Source organism: Lynx rufus, unplaced genomic scaffold (assembly GCF_022079265.1).
Source record: "Lynx rufus isolate CCGP_SWC_20201006 ecotype Redwood Valley unplaced genomic scaffold, mLynRuf1.p SCAF_20, whole genome shotgun sequence".
Classification (NCBI taxonomy): domain Eukaryota; kingdom Metazoa; phylum Chordata; class Mammalia; order Carnivora; family Felidae; genus Lynx; species Lynx rufus.
This window is the reverse complement of record NW_025814835.1, coordinates 18,363,868-18,381,556: the sequence shown is the minus strand read 5'-3', so window position 1 is coordinate 18,381,556 and position 17,689 is coordinate 18,363,868. Positions and strand designations below refer to the sequence as shown.

Here is a 17,689-nt window from a genome sequence, read left to right as displayed (position 1 = left end):
GGACAGGCAAGCCGCTGAGCTGCCGGTGCCTCAGACACCCTAAACTTATCCCCAAAGTTATAGTGAAGAATCAACTCCCTTCTTCACGTAAGTCTCTATAGGATAGAGGGTCATATGACCAATCACTCATGTTTTAAAAATCACTCTCACAGGGGCGCCTGGGTGGCTCGGTCGGTTAAGCGTCCGACTTCGGCTCAGGTCATGATCTCACGGTCCATGAGTTCAAGTCCCGCGTCAGGCTCTGTGCTGACAACTCGAAGCCTGGAGCCTGCTTCGGATTCTGTGTCTCCCTCTCTCTCTGCCCCTCCCCTGCTCATGCTCTGTCTCTGTCTCAAAAATAAATAAAAACATTAAAAAAAATTTAAAAATCACTCTCACAATTCTGACTATGAAAATGTGACATGGATTATTACTATTCTTTGGTCCCTGCCAAAGCAGGGAATAATCCTAGAATCTAGATGATTGCAACTTCCTTTGTACTAGATGGCCGCAGATGGGAATAATCAGATGTCTGATAGTAAGTGGGGCAGTGGGTTAAATCCGGGTCATTCCATAGGACTCTTTCCAGGCCAACCCAGGAGGCTGGAGCCACAGCTGGCCTGTCTGGTCCGGACAACCCGGCAGCCCCAGCATGGAGGGGCGAGGAGGTGGGAAGGATGCCGTCCATCCACATTCCTTTTTCAACTCTAACAGCTCTGCTAGGGTCCTCGATGGTGATGGAGCCTGCACGACCAGGCCAACAGAAACAATGGCATGTTGCCACCTCCTCTGTCCACTGGAGACAGCAGAGCAATTGCAGATCTGATTCACACTAAACCTTTTATCATGATAAACTGTTAATGACCAGAGAGACGGTTTCTTCTCTATCAGGTGGGTGTGAGTGTCCCTCGTCTAACATTTTCAAGATACGTTGTGGGACGTGTGGCTGAACGGCAATAAGAAATGCCCTTGAGCCACGGCCAAGGCAGGAAGCAAACTCGATACGCAGAAGCATGATTGAGCAATTTTCCAAGTGCGATGAGCTGAGGGCTACAGCCCTTGTCCCTGTGTGCGATGGGACACGGTGGCTTCTGAGAGCAGCTTGAGGTGACACTTAGAGGTGTTTTCTCAGAGAAGAGGGAAATGCTTTTGGGCCTGCCTGGTGGGGCCACTGTCCTTGAAGGTGGCCACTGTGTCACACACCTGTCCTGATCCGGAAGCCCCAAGATGTATCTGTAATGAATGTATTTCATGTGTCCTAACATGCACATTTTTTGATTGAACATTTCTCATACTGGTGCACACCCGCAACAGATGTGGTCTCAAAACTACCCGGCAGAGTTTTTGTCTTAGTATATATAAAAACAATGGTGGGTCCCACAATCAATGGCATCTGGAATGCAATTAAACACGGCACTTATAATTCATTCCTATAGTGACTGCTGCATTCTGCACATTATTATTCTGCCTTAGCGGTTCTCGGAGGACAGTCTCCAGACACACACAATCCTCTTTTCAGGACCTCACACTAACTGGTGTTGCCGAGAGCCGAGAACAGTTGCTGAAGATGCTTACGGTCTCGCGGCTGCACGATGGCAGCTAATTCTGCTCTGTTGATCGAATCATCTCTCCACACAGAAAGAAAAAGCAGCGACAGCAGCCCCAAGACTTCTTTCCAGAGCAATGACATACGCATCTTGTATACATGGGATGTGGCCTCTTCCTTATAACCCAGCTCAACTTCACACACACCTCAAGCTTCCTTTTGAAACTAACGTTCCAAACCTTGAGCTCTTCCATATCTAACATAAGGAAGGAACAGGCTCCACAGCCAAGGCCAGGATAGTGCCTCGAGAACTGAGCTAAGTGATCACGCGTCACGTAGGAACCCCCGCAAACCGACAGAACTCCATGTGCCGTCCGATAGCATTTGGAACTTCGTACCTACTTTGAAAGAACAAAACTGAGATGTTAGTGAAGAAACACTGTACCTGTGTTGGGGGATAAGTCATCTAGCAGCTTCACCATGCCTTCTCCCTGCTTGGAAGTCCACATCTTGATGGGGGACCCGCCTCCGATCCTGCGGTATTGCTCCTGAATTTTGGGGGTCCGGCGTTTGGCGATGATTGGTGCCAGCTTACTAAATCATTTAACAGGTAGGTAAGTGGCTTTTGTTCCACCTTAGCAACCTCAGAAACTACTCAATAGAAAAGATAAGCAAAATTGTAAGAAGAGCCTAAGAAGATCAAGCCTTTAAAAATAGAGGCTTGAGGTCATTGACGACAGCCAGCTCTTTTGGAGCTGTCTCTTTTAGAGACAGGAAAACAAAACACTCTCTGGGGATTAGCCACCTCTGCCCCACGAGTTCCTCTCGCAACTCACCCTGAAGATTCAGGACACCACTCAGGCGCAGACCCTAGATGCGGGCCAGCCACTATCTTAACACTTCCTGATCCTACACCTAGCAGGAACTAGGATATGTAAGACATTCGGAAGCAAAAAATACTCTTACTTTAAGAAAATGTATTAAAAAAAAAAAAAAAGAAAGAAAATGTTTATTAATCACAGATACATTTGAATATGTGAGCAAAGTTGAATGCACAGCACAGGAATGTTCACTGCAACACTGTAAACAACATATATGTCCACCAGTGAGCCACTGGTTAAATAAATTAAGTTATGACCAGGCAAGGCATTCTATACAGTCATGAAAAAAAATAATAAACCGGGCCTATATAATCTGTTATAGAATAATCTCCAAGATACATTGTTAATTTAAAAAAAAAATAGCAAAGTGTTAAATAATATACATAAGTACATTCCCATCTGTGTTAAAAAGGACAGGGGAGATATATATGTGCATATATACATATACATCTATATTTATAGATATATAGACAAGCACATGCTTGGATATGCATGGACTGTTTCTGGATGGTCACCAGAAATACATCTGTACAACTGCAGATTTCTGTATTTCTGGTTACATCTGTAACCTCCATGGTGGGTAACTGGGAGGCTGGAGTTCAAGAAGAGACACTTGCTTTTTACTGTGAACATGTTTATGCTGTTTGCATTTTTTATTACGTGCATGTATAAATTTTTCATTACAAAAACCTACTTTAAAAGAGAAAGAAAAGAAAGAAGGAGGGAGGCTTGAAAGGAAGAGGACAGCCACAATATTATTAATGAATAATAATCATTACTTCCCTGAATATTAATCAGCTGTTGAGGGTCAAGTACAAATATATCGGTAACAATCTTTAAAGGGACATCAGGGGTGCCTGGCTGGCTCAGTCGGTTGAGTGGCCAACTCTTGATTTTGACTCAGGTCATGATTCCAGGGTCATGGGATGGAGCCTATTTAAGATTCTCTCTCCCTCTCTCTCCCTCTGCCCCTCACTCCCGCTTGCACGCTCTCCCTAAAATAAAATTTAAAAAAAATTTAAAGGGACATCAGGTGTGTCAAGACAACTGCCATTTCCAGAGCTCTAGGGAGGAAAGGGCTCAAGGAGAGGCCCCCCAACTTGCTTTCTCTCTCCCCTGCATTTCTCTCAACATCATATCCTTCTTATACAATGGAAAATAATGATGCTGCTCTAGTCACCACCAGATATGCACAAAAACCATTTATTTTCTGTAACTATAGAACTGACGTACACGTAAGGCAAGATGCACTACACAAGTTAGGAATAAGTGCAGGTGTTTCCACGCGTCTTACTTTTGAATAGGAAGCGTCATCAAGTCTCGGTCCAGGAAGAGCCTCAAAAGGAAGTCGTGAACATCTCCCAGGGTTTCAGGGCCCCCCATGTTCAGCATTAATATTCCAGTCTTCGGCTTCCTACATAAAATAAAATGCAGTTGACTTGTAGCTTTTTATTTTTCTGTAAGGTACACTGTTGGTTCAGCTAGCAAACTCACATCCAATCTGTTCAGAGGTACAAACCTACAGATCTTTTCACTGCTATCACCTGGCTGCGTATCTGGGAATGCACAACGCCTCCGGTTCTGCACGGTCCCAGTTCTGACTCTGACCTTGGTCTCCCAGCTCCATCCATGGCACTGGTCTTCTCTGGGCTTGAAATGTTTCCCCATTAAGTTGTCAGTCCTGAACAAAAATCCCTCCCATTCTTTAAGGACTGAGAGTCAGGGTATAAAGCTCAAATTGTCCTGAGGCTGAAGCAAACATTTATGTGAATGCCTTACAGATACACAAATTACTTGGTCTCTCCAAACTTCAGTCTCCTCGTATACAGGGAGTCCAGCAACGACCTCAAAAGGTTGTTTTGAGAATAGACAGCATAGTTATTTAGCATGATCTGGAACATATAGTAAGTTCTATCATACACAGAGAAACCACGGGTTTCCCTTTTAAACCTCCACAGTATAATAACCAGCCCATCTCTCATTCTTTTATCTGCTCCTTTCCCTTCAGTTAAACTATTATTCTTGACAAATGATTTCTTGCTACTCTGCTTCCTTCTCCAGAGCCCGCTGTTCCCCTGTAGTGTCTCCTGTACGATAAAGTACACCTCTCACTTTGCGCTCACCTCTTGATCCTCTACCTAGAGCCACTGCTTAAGGGATGCTGGCAAGAAATTGCTCTTACTCAAATAGGTCCCAGGCTAAAGAATCAAGCACTGAAGGAACAAGAAGAAGCAAAAAGAAAGTCAAGTAGTCTGGGGGAAGTTACATCAACAAAAGGACCATGCCAGCTCTGAACCTCTAAAATCCAGAGGAGCTCTGGACCCTGCACAGACTAAAGTGAGCCAGGCCGAGATGAGTTCTCCATTCCTAAACACCTTCAGGGGGCAGGAAGGGGCCAGAGTGGGACCAGGTGCCGCCCACATGCTTCCGGTAGCCACCGGAAGCCCAAGGCTAGAGACATGGAACCATGGGGTCAGAGCCTAAGATGAGGCCCTGGAGAACTGGGGGCCGTGCAGTGAAAGAGTCTGCAGGTGGGGACACTACAGGACAAGGAGTGTTTCTTCCATTCATGGTTTTTTGGTTTGGTTTTTTTTTGGCATTTGTAAAAATGTACATATAATTTATATACCATAAAGTTTTCCATTTTAAAATACAATTCAGTGCTTTCTAATATATACACAAAGTTATGCAACCATAACAACTCTCTAATTCCTGATCATTTTCATCACCCCCCAAAAATATTCCCACATACTAGAACCATTCCCCATCCTCCCTCTGTCTCATTCTTGGCAACTAATCCTCCGCTTTCTCAGTCTATGCATTTGCCTATTCATAGAAATGGAATCACATGATATGTGGCCCTTTGGGCCTGGTTTCTTTCACTTGACATAAAATGTTCAAAGTTCATCCACGTGACAGCGTGAATCAGTACTTCTTTCCTTTTTATGGCTGAATGATACTCCACAGCACGGATGGATGTACTCTCCGTTCACTCTTGATAAGGCAGTGAGAAACAACCAGCCTGAAGTTTATTTAAAATTCCACCGGTACAAAGGCTGAGGGGTCCCGCTGTCTAAGCCTCCTACATCAAGGCCACCTCCAGCTACCGCAGTGACTAAGCCAATCCTGCAGACACGGATCCTGTTTGGAAGACTGTCCCTAATGTGCGCTAAAGCCAATGAGATCAGGATGACACTTTAATTGCAATTTTTAAACAAGTGCTAACAACACTTGGCATAATGTTAGGCAGCAGAGTGTGTCAAATTCATACAGGAAGAAACTGTTTTCTTGCCAAACATACTACAGGTGAATGAGGTAGAAATCTGAATTCTCAACCTAAATTTGCAAAACAAGCTGAGGCAAAATTGCTGGGGTTAGCGGAATGCTGCATTCCAGTGAAGTCAGAGATCTCCTAATTTAGACCCCACTGTAAGGACAAACTAAGTTCGCCTTTCACATCATTGTCTTAGACAGCATTTCTCTTCCTCGGCACCACTGACATTTTCGGCTGGATGAGTCTTTGCTGTGGTGGGCTATGGTGTATGTTGCAGGGTTCTAGTAGCATCCCAGCCTCTACTTGCAGGAAAGCACAGCACACACCCCGTCCCAGCTGTGACAACCACAAACGTCTCCAGACATGGCCATTGCCAAATATGTTGGAGGTGGGGAGCATCCCCCTCCCTCTACTGAGAACCACTGGGTTAGAGGAAGGGGGTTTCATCTCCTTTTTACTAAGCAACTACTCTGGAGGATGTCATTGTCCCACAACTTTCCCACCTCCTCTCACCAAAAGTCCTATCAATGAATTAACAAGCTGGTGTTTAGGTTTTTTTCTTAATGCCTAAAAATTCCAGATTCATTATGTTGTGAAATTGTAAAATGCTCCCTTAATCTTTCCACTTAGACCACCCGTGCTCTGAGATCCTGTCTCTCACCCTCAAAATCTGTGACTCACAATAAATTAAGCGCATTTTTCCATGGATTGCTGCCAGTTAACAGATTACTGGTTAAGAAACCCCAGGCTAAGAGACTTACCTAAGCCATAGAGGGTATCAATGTGCAAACGAGATTTAGAACTGCTTTTCATCTATAACACCTGAGCTCAGAACAAGAGTGGCTTTAAATTGGATATGACTCTGCCCTGCAAACCCGTGTTTTATAAACCATGTTGATCTTACACATGAAAGTGATGCACATGATTTGGAAATACCTAAATACACGTGCACTTAATTCAAAACTGTGTTATGCATGACGAATGGCGCATTAGCTGCCCTAGTCTGACACCCTCTATTCGAGAATGCGAAGTGCAAAGCCTTAGCCGTGGTCTCTGTTCTCCTCTCCTCCAGACAGAGCCCATCTGAGACTAAGCTCTGAATGTCAAGTTCCCTTTGTTTGAACGTAAAGGTGTAAATAGGGGAACATATTTAAAACTTCTCGCTTGAAAAGGTTTCAACATTCTGCCATTTTTATATTCTGGGACTCTCAAAATAGGAGGTTTTTCCTTTGAGCTACTAATTGTACATAACAGAAACTTAAGATCACCAATTAATAAAGAAACAGAATCATTCAATTATACTGTATATAGTCAGCATCAAGATAAAGACACAAATTCTACCTCTTCATGAAACCTCCAAGATGTAATTGGCCTGAGGATCTATGCTGCTTCTAGAACAGGGTTTGGGAAACTACAGCCCACAGGCCAGATCTGTACATACACCCCCTGCCTATTTTCGTAAATAAAGTTTTATTGGAACACAGCTCCACTCATTATTTTACATAGTCGCTAAGGCTGCTTTCACATTATAACAGCAGAGTTGAATAGCAGCAAAAGAGACCAAATGGCCCACTATCTATCCCTTTACGGGCGAGTCGGCTAAACCCCGGTCTAGTGGAGGTCTCATCTGCTATAGTCTGAGCACTGCGCAGCACGAGGCCTTCAGGTCTGGCACCAGAATGATATACAAAAACACTGATCACTTCATCATCTCTACTATTTTAAAACTAGAAACAGTGCAAGTGCCCCATAACATGGGAATGGATAAATAAACTGTGATTTCGTAAAATACTCGTATGCTATTAAAATAATGGTGAATATTTATATTTATATGGTAGATATATTATTAAATTTAAAAAGAAGAAACTTAAAAAATACTATGTGCACGACTGTCACATTTTGGTAAATATTTACTGAATAAATATCAATCGGTACAGACATAGACACAAAACACTGGGTGGTGGGATTATCAGTGATTTTTTTAATCTTTTTTTGCCCGTCTACATGTCCTAAAATGAACCCATTTCTTTTGTATAAAGATGATACAAAGTTACTTAATGGAATTTAGATATTTTTAGATTTGTATTTAATTTAATGATATTAAGGTTATATTATTGGCTTTTGCTACTAGGATAATATAGCAATGAAATAATTTTTCTCCCAGAAACACTGAATCAGTTCTTCAGGTTACATCAAATACTCACCCTAAACCCTAAGGACTTAAAGCACTTTGGACCATGGCTAAGGTGAGAAAAGCGGGGCTGTGGGGACACACAGGGATGGTGTCCAAGCCGCCAGGACAGAGCCAGCATCCCTGCTTCCTCTTTTCCTCACCAGATTCGATCACTTAGGAGGCCAGAGAGTGGAAAAGAGATGATCCGAGGCCCCACCCCTAATGCTCTATCCCCCTTCAAACCTCAGTTTACTCAGTGTTCAGTCAACGTACCCAAGTTCACACAATGAAAAATAACAACCACAAAATAGGACTATTTTCATAGCTCTATCGCTAGAGGAACCGTCAAGGAGTTACTAGTTTGCAACCCATCTCCTTCTTTCGCTCGGCTAGCGTTAGGGTGGGCTATTTCTAGGCACCCAGCTGAACAACTGCCCGTTCGAGTCCTGTGCTGCCCCTGTATGAGAGGAAGACCTAAGAAGAGCTGTGGCCTCCGTGATGGAAGAGGCGGCCTGGAACAACGCCAGGCCTGCTGACATCCACCCGCAAACAGCAGGGGTGACGTCCGAAACAGGTACTTTATCCCTTTAATAAATCACAAATCGTATTATGTCATTTCGAATTCCGCTCACCCTGTTAACAGTGGAAAACAATGGCAGGGTTTACTAGATAAATTCTTGACGGATTAGTCACTCCTTATCCTAAACAGAACATACATTTCATAGGTATAATTATGTTAGTTTCATAAACACATTTCTAGTGTCCATGAAATTTGTGTTACATGACATATTCCAGAACTAAATTCCTACATGATCTGCAGACTGTTGGTCCTGAGTTACGTGTCCTTTAACAAAAGCCCGGTGGGATTTTTATTTGTCAATCATATCTCAAAAAAGCCGGGGAAAAAAATTTTCACAACAATTTTTTAAATCTGTAAAAATTCCCCCAAAATGTTAAAACCTTAGCGGTGTGTGTGTGTGGGGGGGGGTGCAACTTGTAGCCTTCCAGCTACTGAAAGAAAGCCAAGAAAACAACACTGCGCTCCTTCCACACTAGCATTCCCCCTCAGCTCTCCTCTTAAGGCAGCCTGTATCCACTCACCGGTGTCTGCATCAACAAAAAGAGGTTCTTATTAGTACCTAAAATTAGATTCATACCTCTTCCCCGGTTGAACTTGAGGTTCTGGGCTTCTGGTACGCCGGGCTGTTTCTGTGGCAGCTGCCGCCGTGGCTCCAATCGACTGGCCCCTCCGTGGTTGGCGGGCCCTTGAGCTTCCAGGCACCACTGTGACAAAAGTAAAGTAGCGGCATGAAATCCGGCTGGGAAGCAATGTCTTTGGAGGGGGTCCTCCGAGCAGAAGTCCTGGACTTAAAATTTAAAGAGACGCTATAGCACAGGTGATTTCCCCGGCGTTTCTCGGCACTCAAGCCCTCTCTGCCAGGGGTGGGGTGGCGCCTCCTGGGATGGCCTCTCAGGACCTGCACGGAGCCTTTTGAGAAACACACCTCTCACTCTGCCCTGGCAGATTCTGACGTGATCCCTCAGGAGAATCACCGCATGCATACGGAAGTTAGTGCGCTGCTCACACGAAAGGGAGAAGCCGCGGGACGTGTTCAGAGCCACCGGTTTACGGGGTGTTACTTGAGCCAGCTTTCAACCAGTTGTACAGACCTCGCATCTGCCTATAATCCTCCTCCAATAAAGCATATTGGAGGGCTGGAGAACCCCAGCACTGCCCTTGGACACTGACAAGGGTGGGGGGTTCTACTTTAGAGGGCCCCTTCTGGCCCTCCTCGTGCTGCAGCCTCCCGCACAGGGTATGCAGTCTGCACAGCCAAAGATCCATGGACCCCAGAGCCCATGACCTACATTCCTGACCAGGCTCCCTGTACCCAGAATTCCCTGTCCCCAAAGGCCCACACCCACTTCGGGGACTGTACAGGCCTCTTTCCTAGCTCTATTCTCCTGAAAACTGATTGTGCCATCAGTGTGAGCAATTCTTGACCTAAGGGAAGCTATTTGCAGGAGTAAGAATAGAACCTGAACCTACACTGGAGTGTCCACATGGGTGAATGCACAAGACTCTTCACAACTCAGGGCACAGCTGGCAGTGGAAAGAGAAGCAGGGAAGCCTACGGACCAGAGGCAACGCTCCCAAGGCCACGACACTTCTGTGGGAACTCTGAAGACTTCAACAGTTCACCCTTCCAGATCATTACGAAGGTCTATTTGCCAGTATTGGAGAACAGAACATACTTCACAGCTTGTTAGCGGGCGATCCCACATATGATACATGGGTCTCCATGTGCACTCTTGTCCTGCGCCCCGCCGGAGTCAGCTGTGGGCCTGGAGAACCCACCTAGACTGAGAAGTCCATGGGCCATACTTAGTTGTACCATGAAGAATATTCATCCTTGAACGGCATACAGTGAAATTAAACTGAAGCTATACAATAGACACTCAAGGTAGCAATGGGGGGACGCTGAGCCCCACACCGTACACATGACCCATTCTCAAACCAGCCGATTTGAAACCAGCTTGAGATCAGTCTCCCTCTGCCCTCCTCCTCCTTCCAAGTCAGAGGAGTCCCGGTGAGGAACTCGGGCTGTGGACCAGCAGTTCTGACCTCATGCAGCTCTGACACTTACCAGCAACGTGACTGGGACCAGGCTATATATTTTCGAGCCTTAGTTTCCCCGGTAAAATGACAACACCCTGCTATCAGGATCCTTGTGACGATTACAGCAGATAAGACCAGCGATGCACTCTGCACAGTGCCTGCCACGTACGATTAGTGCTGGCATTAGTTTCATTTGGAAGTGTCTAGGGCACAGGGACTATACCTGCTCTGATGTTTTTTCACCTACCCTGCCTATAAAATATAGGAGAATGGTATCTCCAGATTTCCAACTCTCCATATTGTGCACATTCCCAACAGAGCCAATTACGTGAGCTTGTGCTGAATAGTCCTTATTAACTCAAAGTGGAAGTGCAAAGATTGACATATAGAAGTTCAATTCTGCTCAAATGAAGTCTCAAGCCAACTCGCAGCTCCTTATTTTAGACAAGTTCAATTCTGAACTGCATGAGATGTAACCGGGTTCTCAATCAGGCCACAATGTCTGCGATTCCTGGTATGAACGAGATATTGGATTCCATGGGCTACTAGAATAGAATTTAGGCATTACATGATTTGACTGCTGGTGATAAGCCTTCCTCCTGTGAATCTTAAAAAGGGAGTGGCAGAAGGGAATCCGGGTGAGACCAGAGTCATCAACTAGTACATTAGTATTTCCTAGCACAATTTGGGAGGGTAGTTTTTCAAACTGTCATGCCCTATACTTAACAAAATCCTCTTCTCTGTGGCCGAACAAATTCTCAGAAGGCAATGCTGCTAATAATGGATCCTTTGTGCTCAGGACGTAGGGTTAATACACCCCCCTCTCAAGGACTTCTCTGTGACACTCCTCTCCCCTAATGATCTGAAGGTTCCAAAGAAACTAAGAGTAGTCTCTGACCAAACGACCAACAGACATGTAGCTAAAGGAGTTTTAAGTAATTGTTCAGACAAAGGACGAGCTGAGACTCCTGATGACACTCAGTTCACAGCTTACAAGAAATCCAAGGGCACAGACAGCATTGTATAGCATACAGCATATGTTCCAGAGCCAGAGACATCTAGCAGAAATCCCAGATAGGACCAAATAGGCTGTGTGTGGGAGTAGTTGGGCAACTCAAAGAACTACTCCAAGCCTCGCTTTTCTCATCTGTATGATGGTGATCAGGCCAACCCTGCAGGGCTGTTGTGAACATCAGGAAAAAAAAATCTTTACATCTATGTCCAGACCCAAGAACAGTGCCTGGCACACTGCATACGGTTAAGAAGTAAGAATACTCAACAGCAGGGACCTGCCCACTTATGAACTGAGACCAGGTATTCTAACCCTATTTATTTTTTTCTAATTTTGTAAACGTTTACTCATTTTTGATAAAGACGGAGTGCGAGTGGGGGAGGGGCAGAGAGAGAGACACACAGAATCTGAAGCAGGCTCCAGGCTCTGAGCTGTCAGCACAGAGCCTGATGAGGGGCTCGAACTCATGGACTGTGAGATCATGACCTGAGCTGAAGTCAGACGCTTAACCGACTGAGCCACCCAGGGACCCCTTCTACCCCTACCTATGACATTAACTGCTGCTCTACCTTTTAAAGGCCTACAAACCATAAAAGCTATAAAACTAGGAAAATGCAGAAGAGAATATAAAGAAAGCAAGACTTCGTAACTCCTGGACAAACCCAAAAGGTGAAGCATTCAAAAGTATATATATGATTTAAGAGGTTCATGGGTATTAACTGGTTCTCCAAAACCAAATTATTTAATATTTTGGATGCTTAGGGGTAGGGCAGAGGAGGTTATAAAGCAAGGCACACAAGTACTTTAACATATAATGAAGCCATTTTTTTTAAGTTTATTTATTTATTTTGAGAGAGAGAAAGAGAGAGAGAGAAAGGAGGGTGGGGGGACAGGGGCAGAGAGAGAGGGAGACAGAGAATCCTAAGCAGGCTGTGCATTGCAGAGCCTGATGTGAGGCTTGAACCCACAAACTGTGAGATCATGACCTGAGCCAAAGTCGGTTGCTTAACCGACTGAGCCACCCAGGCACCCCAGAGCCACTTCCTATCACATAGGAGATGAGATTTATTTCAAAAGGTACTTATAAAAATAGGTAACATTTAAAAAACTAACAAATAACTGGGGCACCTGGGTGGCTCAGTCAGTTAAGCATCCGACTCCTGATTTTGGCTCAGGTCATGATCTCACAGTTCACAAGTTTGAGCCCCACATCGGGCTCGGCTCTGAGCCTGCTTGGGATTCTCTCTCTCCCTCTCTATCTCTGTCTCTCCCCTGCTCTCTCAAAAATAAGTAAATAAAGTTTAGAAAGTTAAAATGAACACAAATAACATCCGATATTGTGATTATTAATAAACATTTGGGGAGGGGAGGCTTTAAAAAAAGAATTATTTTCTGGTATGGCACCAAAATGTTCTAATGTCCTTAATTAAAACATTGATACTCTTCGTCATTATTCTAGATTCTTTTTCTAATTATGAAAGACATCGGATGCCTGGGTGGCTTAGCTGGTTGAGCGTCTGACTTTTGCTCAGGTCATGATCTCATGGTTTATGGGTTCGAGCCCAGCGTTGGGCTCTGTGCTGACTCTCAGAGCCTGGAGCCTGTTTTGGATTTTGTGTCTCCCTCTCTCTCTGCCCCTCCTCTGCTCATTCTCTGTCTCTCAAAAATAAATAAACGTTAAAAAGAAAGAAAGAAACAAACAAACAAACAAGTATGAAAATTTGGAAAGAAAAGGCAAAAAGAAAAAACAATAATTCATTAGTCTACCAACTTTCTAATTCAAAAATATATATAGTATATACAGTATGTGGTCCACGTCAAGGAGTTTATTGATTCTGTAATATGCTAAAAACTTAGTGTAAAACTTTGTACTTTTACTTTCAGAATTCGTTTTCAGAAATACTACTCAATTTTTTCTCACTCAGATGTTAATTCCTTCATATCAACAAGATGATTAAAGTATTATAACTACATCTTAAAAATCAGAGTTCATAATTCAATTGGACTTCAAATCCACATTTGCTATGGTTTCTGAATCCTTCCGCTTAGTTACTTATAATCTGGAACAAATCATTTAAAGCTTCTTAGATTGTTCTATGACCTCAAATCTAAAACCTGTAAGACTCTGCCACAGAAATGGCTGATGAAAGAAAAGGCTACTTCAATACATCTTTCAGGCACATTACTGGCACTGTGCTTCCTCGTCTTAAAAAAAAAAAAAAAGATGCCTTTTGCTCCACGTACCCTTTGTGCCTTGGCCCTCACCACAAACTGGGTCCTTACTATCTTCCTCACAAAGGCACCTGTAATAAGATATGGAAATTCAAAGTGGATTCTCTCCATTCCCTCCTAGTAGGTGCCAGACTGAAGAATTTGGGAACTTCTTAGAAAAATAAAGCAGGTCTGTGTCCTGTCATCATTCAAATGCGTTAACTAAGCATCTTAGTGTGCCCCAGCCTTTTACATAATAACTGAACATTTAAGGGTCTCAATGTATCTACTGCATGACAGGCACTGTGCTCCAAGCTTTACTGGCATCCAGCTAATCTTCATGCCAAGCCCGTGAAGTATATTATCTTTCTCCTTTCACCTTTACCAAAACTCAAGCCAGGTGAGTGCCTTACTCAAGGGGTCACAGTTAAAAATGCTGCAGAGTTAGTGTGCCAACCAGGTGTTTCTCGCGCAAACTCCTCAGCTCATCCTAGAAGCACCCTACATTCAAAATTTGCATGAGAAACATGTTGGGTTGTCACTAGGTCTTGCTCGTTCTCCAAAAATCTCTAGGAAATACTAGCCCAGACTCCCTCGCAGTGGGTGCTGCCTGCCTAAGGGCAAGTGAGCACCGGGTGACGCCAGGGGCTAAGACAGAGGAGCAGTGGGCACTCTGCGACCTCCATCGCCAGGGAGGGAACCCCATGACCCATGTCCGTGGTGATGACGATGATGATGCCTTAGTTACCGTCCTCAGTGGTAGGTCTGTAACACACCCTCCCTCCCATAATGCTCACAACCCGTGACGCTCATTATTATGCTTTTACAGATAAGAACTAAGGTGCGGATAAATCCCGGCATTGCTCACGGTAACCCCGCTGACTCATGGTGCGCCGGGACCTCTCCTGGCCGCGTCCCAGGGACCCCAGACGACCCGTGTACCGCCCCCCCTTCAGCCCCTCCCAGGGGAGGGCGCCTTTCCGGTCCCTTCTCCAGGTCGCCCCTCGCCCCGTGGCGCGGAGCTTCCTGCGCCGCTCCCGGAACCCCCTCAAGCCGGAGGGCCCCGGCGCGAGCTGCGCTGCCCACGCCGTCGCAGGGACCCCGGCAGCGGTGGCGGCCGCGACAGCCTCACTTACGCCGATCGCGGAGCAGGGCGCCCGCAGCTCGCAGGGCCGCAGCCATGTTGATGCCGCCTGAGAGCTTTCCCGGGGCAGCTTCGGCCCGGGACTCGGGTTCCTCCCACGGCGGCGCGATCGGGTATCGGCCCGGAGAGCTCCGAGCTGCTGGCACTGCCACCACAGGCCGCCTTATCTTAAGTTGCGGCCCCCTGCGTCCTCGCGGCGGACCCGTTCATTCGCTGCCTGGCCGGGCCTAGCCGGGGCTCGGGGGCGGGGCCAGGGGAAGACACGCCCCTCGAGACAGCTGGCCCGGGCGTGGGGCCTTCGGCGGGGGGAGGGGGGGAAAGGGGTAAAAGGGGCCCGAGGCTGTGCTAGCGGCCCCGCCCCACCAGCCGTCAGTTCCAGCCCAGCAGCCCCTCTCCCGCCCCCGGTCACCCTGAACGAACGCCCTGGTTGCATCTGCCCGTCTGGCCAAGGCGGAAACCGCCGGCACAACTCGGCAAAGGGCTTCCCAGACTTTTTCAATACTATGACTTAGATATGAGAATGCTTTTGCCTCATTTCTCCAGTTTGCTTGCCTCGTTATAGTACAACTGTGCCGACCCTGCTTTGTTATAAGCTTGGTTTTCAGAATAGGAAAAGGAATTGTTTTATATGAGACACTCGTGAATGACATCTTTAATTTCCCTGTGGCATCTCTATACAGCACAGTTTGACAGGCGGGACCAGAAAGCAAACATTATACTGCTAACGTGAGAACGTTAGGAAAAGTGAAGGCCAGTCCAGCAAATGGGTTTCTGGGAGGGATGGCATGGTGAAGTTTGCCCGTATATCTGCGCACCGTCGCAAGGTAGCTGTCTGGTCCCAATCCCACACACGCAACAGGCACTGCTCTCAATTCTAGCCATTCCTGCATTCCCACACTTCCACCTGCCAACCGTACCCATTGTAACGTGCGCCTTGAAGTACAAGACCAACCTTGGAACAGAAAGGTCTCAGGCGTTATTCATTCGTTGAACAAGTATTGACCACCTACTGTGTGCATTGGAAAAACAGCAGTGAACAGAGAAGACAACAAGGGTTGAGGGAGAGACAAAATAATCAGGATATGTATTGTTGCGGGTGATGATGAGCCTTAGAAAGAAGGAAGTAATATAAGGGAGATGGAGAAGGGGAGACTCTACTGCAATCTGAAATAGATAGGTCAGAGAAATTCTCACTGACATCTGGACAAAGGCCTGAAGGAAGTAGGGGGGCAAGCTATGTGGAATATTTTGGGACGATGGAGTCTGAGTTGAAAACCACTTTTCTGTAGCTAAAATTTGTTCCTGGTTAGTTTATTATTAAAGTTGGTCCTCCTTATGGTTATAAGCCAAATATAAAACATCAAATTAAGTGACTTTCATATTACCTACGTGATCTTCAGATCCAAGCAGATGTCCCCTGAGAAATGGACAGTAAAACTTGCCCCAAGTGCTAAACTGCTCTCCTACATATTCTGCTAACTCTCTACGCTCATAATGAAAATTACATGCATTTAATTTGACCTTTGGAGGTGATCTTCATAATGTACTTCTCTACCTAAAGCTTAAACACATTTCTTTTAAGTAAGCTGCACAGAAAGCCTCTACGTTTTGAAATGCTGTGCTGGACGAAGCGTAGACAAGTCCTGAGAACTGGGAAAGGCTAACTAAGGGTTTTAGATGTTTGAGCTGGATAGGCTCTTAGCTAGTCTGGAAGGCTCTGGATAAGTCACCCCTGCCTCCCCAGGGCTGTGCCCCTTCTGCTAGGTGGAGATAACAAGAGGCTTCTGGCCCCTCCTAGAGAAATGCTGATGATTAGTGACAATGCACAAAGGTGCCAAATCTCACATAATCAACAGCTAGGACGGCTATCTGCCCGGGAACCAGCAACACATGCTTTATGAAATATATCAACATAGTAACATTTTAAAAAACGAATTAGCAGTTGCATACATTTTATTCACATCTTATATTTTCATTTTTACTCACTTGAAAAAAAAATTCAAAATCCCTCATGTACAAAACCCCCCGATGCACATATTAAGACTCATAGGTTATAGGTGGAAACAGAACTTCATTATTTTTCCTGAACAGAGAGTATCATAAAAACTGTTATTTCTAATCTCTGGCTTATTTCTCACAAATATCAAATATAATAGCTTCCCAACAAGTGCATTTTTATGTTTTTATGAAATGAAAGCAGATAAAATGCATTTTATACTGGTCGTTTCCAAAACTGATTAGAAAACACAGCCCTTCACCCAAAAATTCTAAATGTGGGTTTATTAAGGAAACCAGAAAACCCCTTAAACAGCTAAGCAAATTTATAAAACAATAAGAGATTTGTGTGTGTGTGTGTGCATGTGTGTGCATATGTACATATAAATGCATTTTTTTCTGGCTTACGTATTTGTAACAAAGGTATATACCACTTGTCTTAGCAAACAGAAGGCCAAAGGCACAGTCTCAGGGTCAACTCGATAAGCTGCACCCCCACCGCACAGGAGAAAGGTTGTCTGAAACTGGGTGACTTAATTAGTGAAAAAAAGCACTCTCCTGTCACAGACAGCCCTCTGAGTTCAGCCTTTGGTCCTAAATAAAATGAACTTGTTGGTTTCAGCTCAATGCTTCAGGGAAGGGCAGGGGGATCACCTAATTCATTATTTGTCATGATTGGCACCTCTGAGCTACACACACCAAATTTAGATTACTCAATTCTGTCTCCTTAATCAGAAAAACAACAGGGCAAGAAGGGGTGGTGTGCAGCACAAGAGAAACCGTGGCTGCGTGAGGCAGACAAATGGTGAGCTGTAATGATCACTCAGAGAAATCTGATCGATTGTCCCCACAAT

At 45.1% G+C, this 17,689-nt stretch overlaps 1 protein-coding gene across 2 annotated transcripts in view; it reads right to left on the bottom strand.

Annotated features, from left to right (window-relative positions):
- FECH (ferrochelatase) overlaps positions 1-15,041 on the bottom strand; it is a 37,004-nt gene extending 21,963 nt beyond the window's left edge. Inside the window, exons 1-4 of one of the 2 annotated variants that reach the window (XM_047086238.1) lie at positions 14,833-15,041; positions 9,011-9,137; positions 3,701-3,820; positions 1,971-2,119 (exon numbers count right to left, since the gene is read on the bottom strand). In XM_047086238.1, the coding sequence (XP_046942194.1) occupies positions 1,971-2,119; positions 3,701-3,820; positions 9,011-9,137; positions 14,833-14,878 (442 nt within the window). In that variant the 5' untranslated portion in view covers positions 14,879-15,041. The remainder of the gene's footprint in view (positions 1-1,970; positions 2,120-3,700; positions 3,821-9,010; positions 9,138-14,832) is intronic. The other variant, XM_047086237.1, reaches the window with a different exon arrangement.
- Between the last annotated feature and the right edge of the window lie 2,648 nt (positions 15,042-17,689).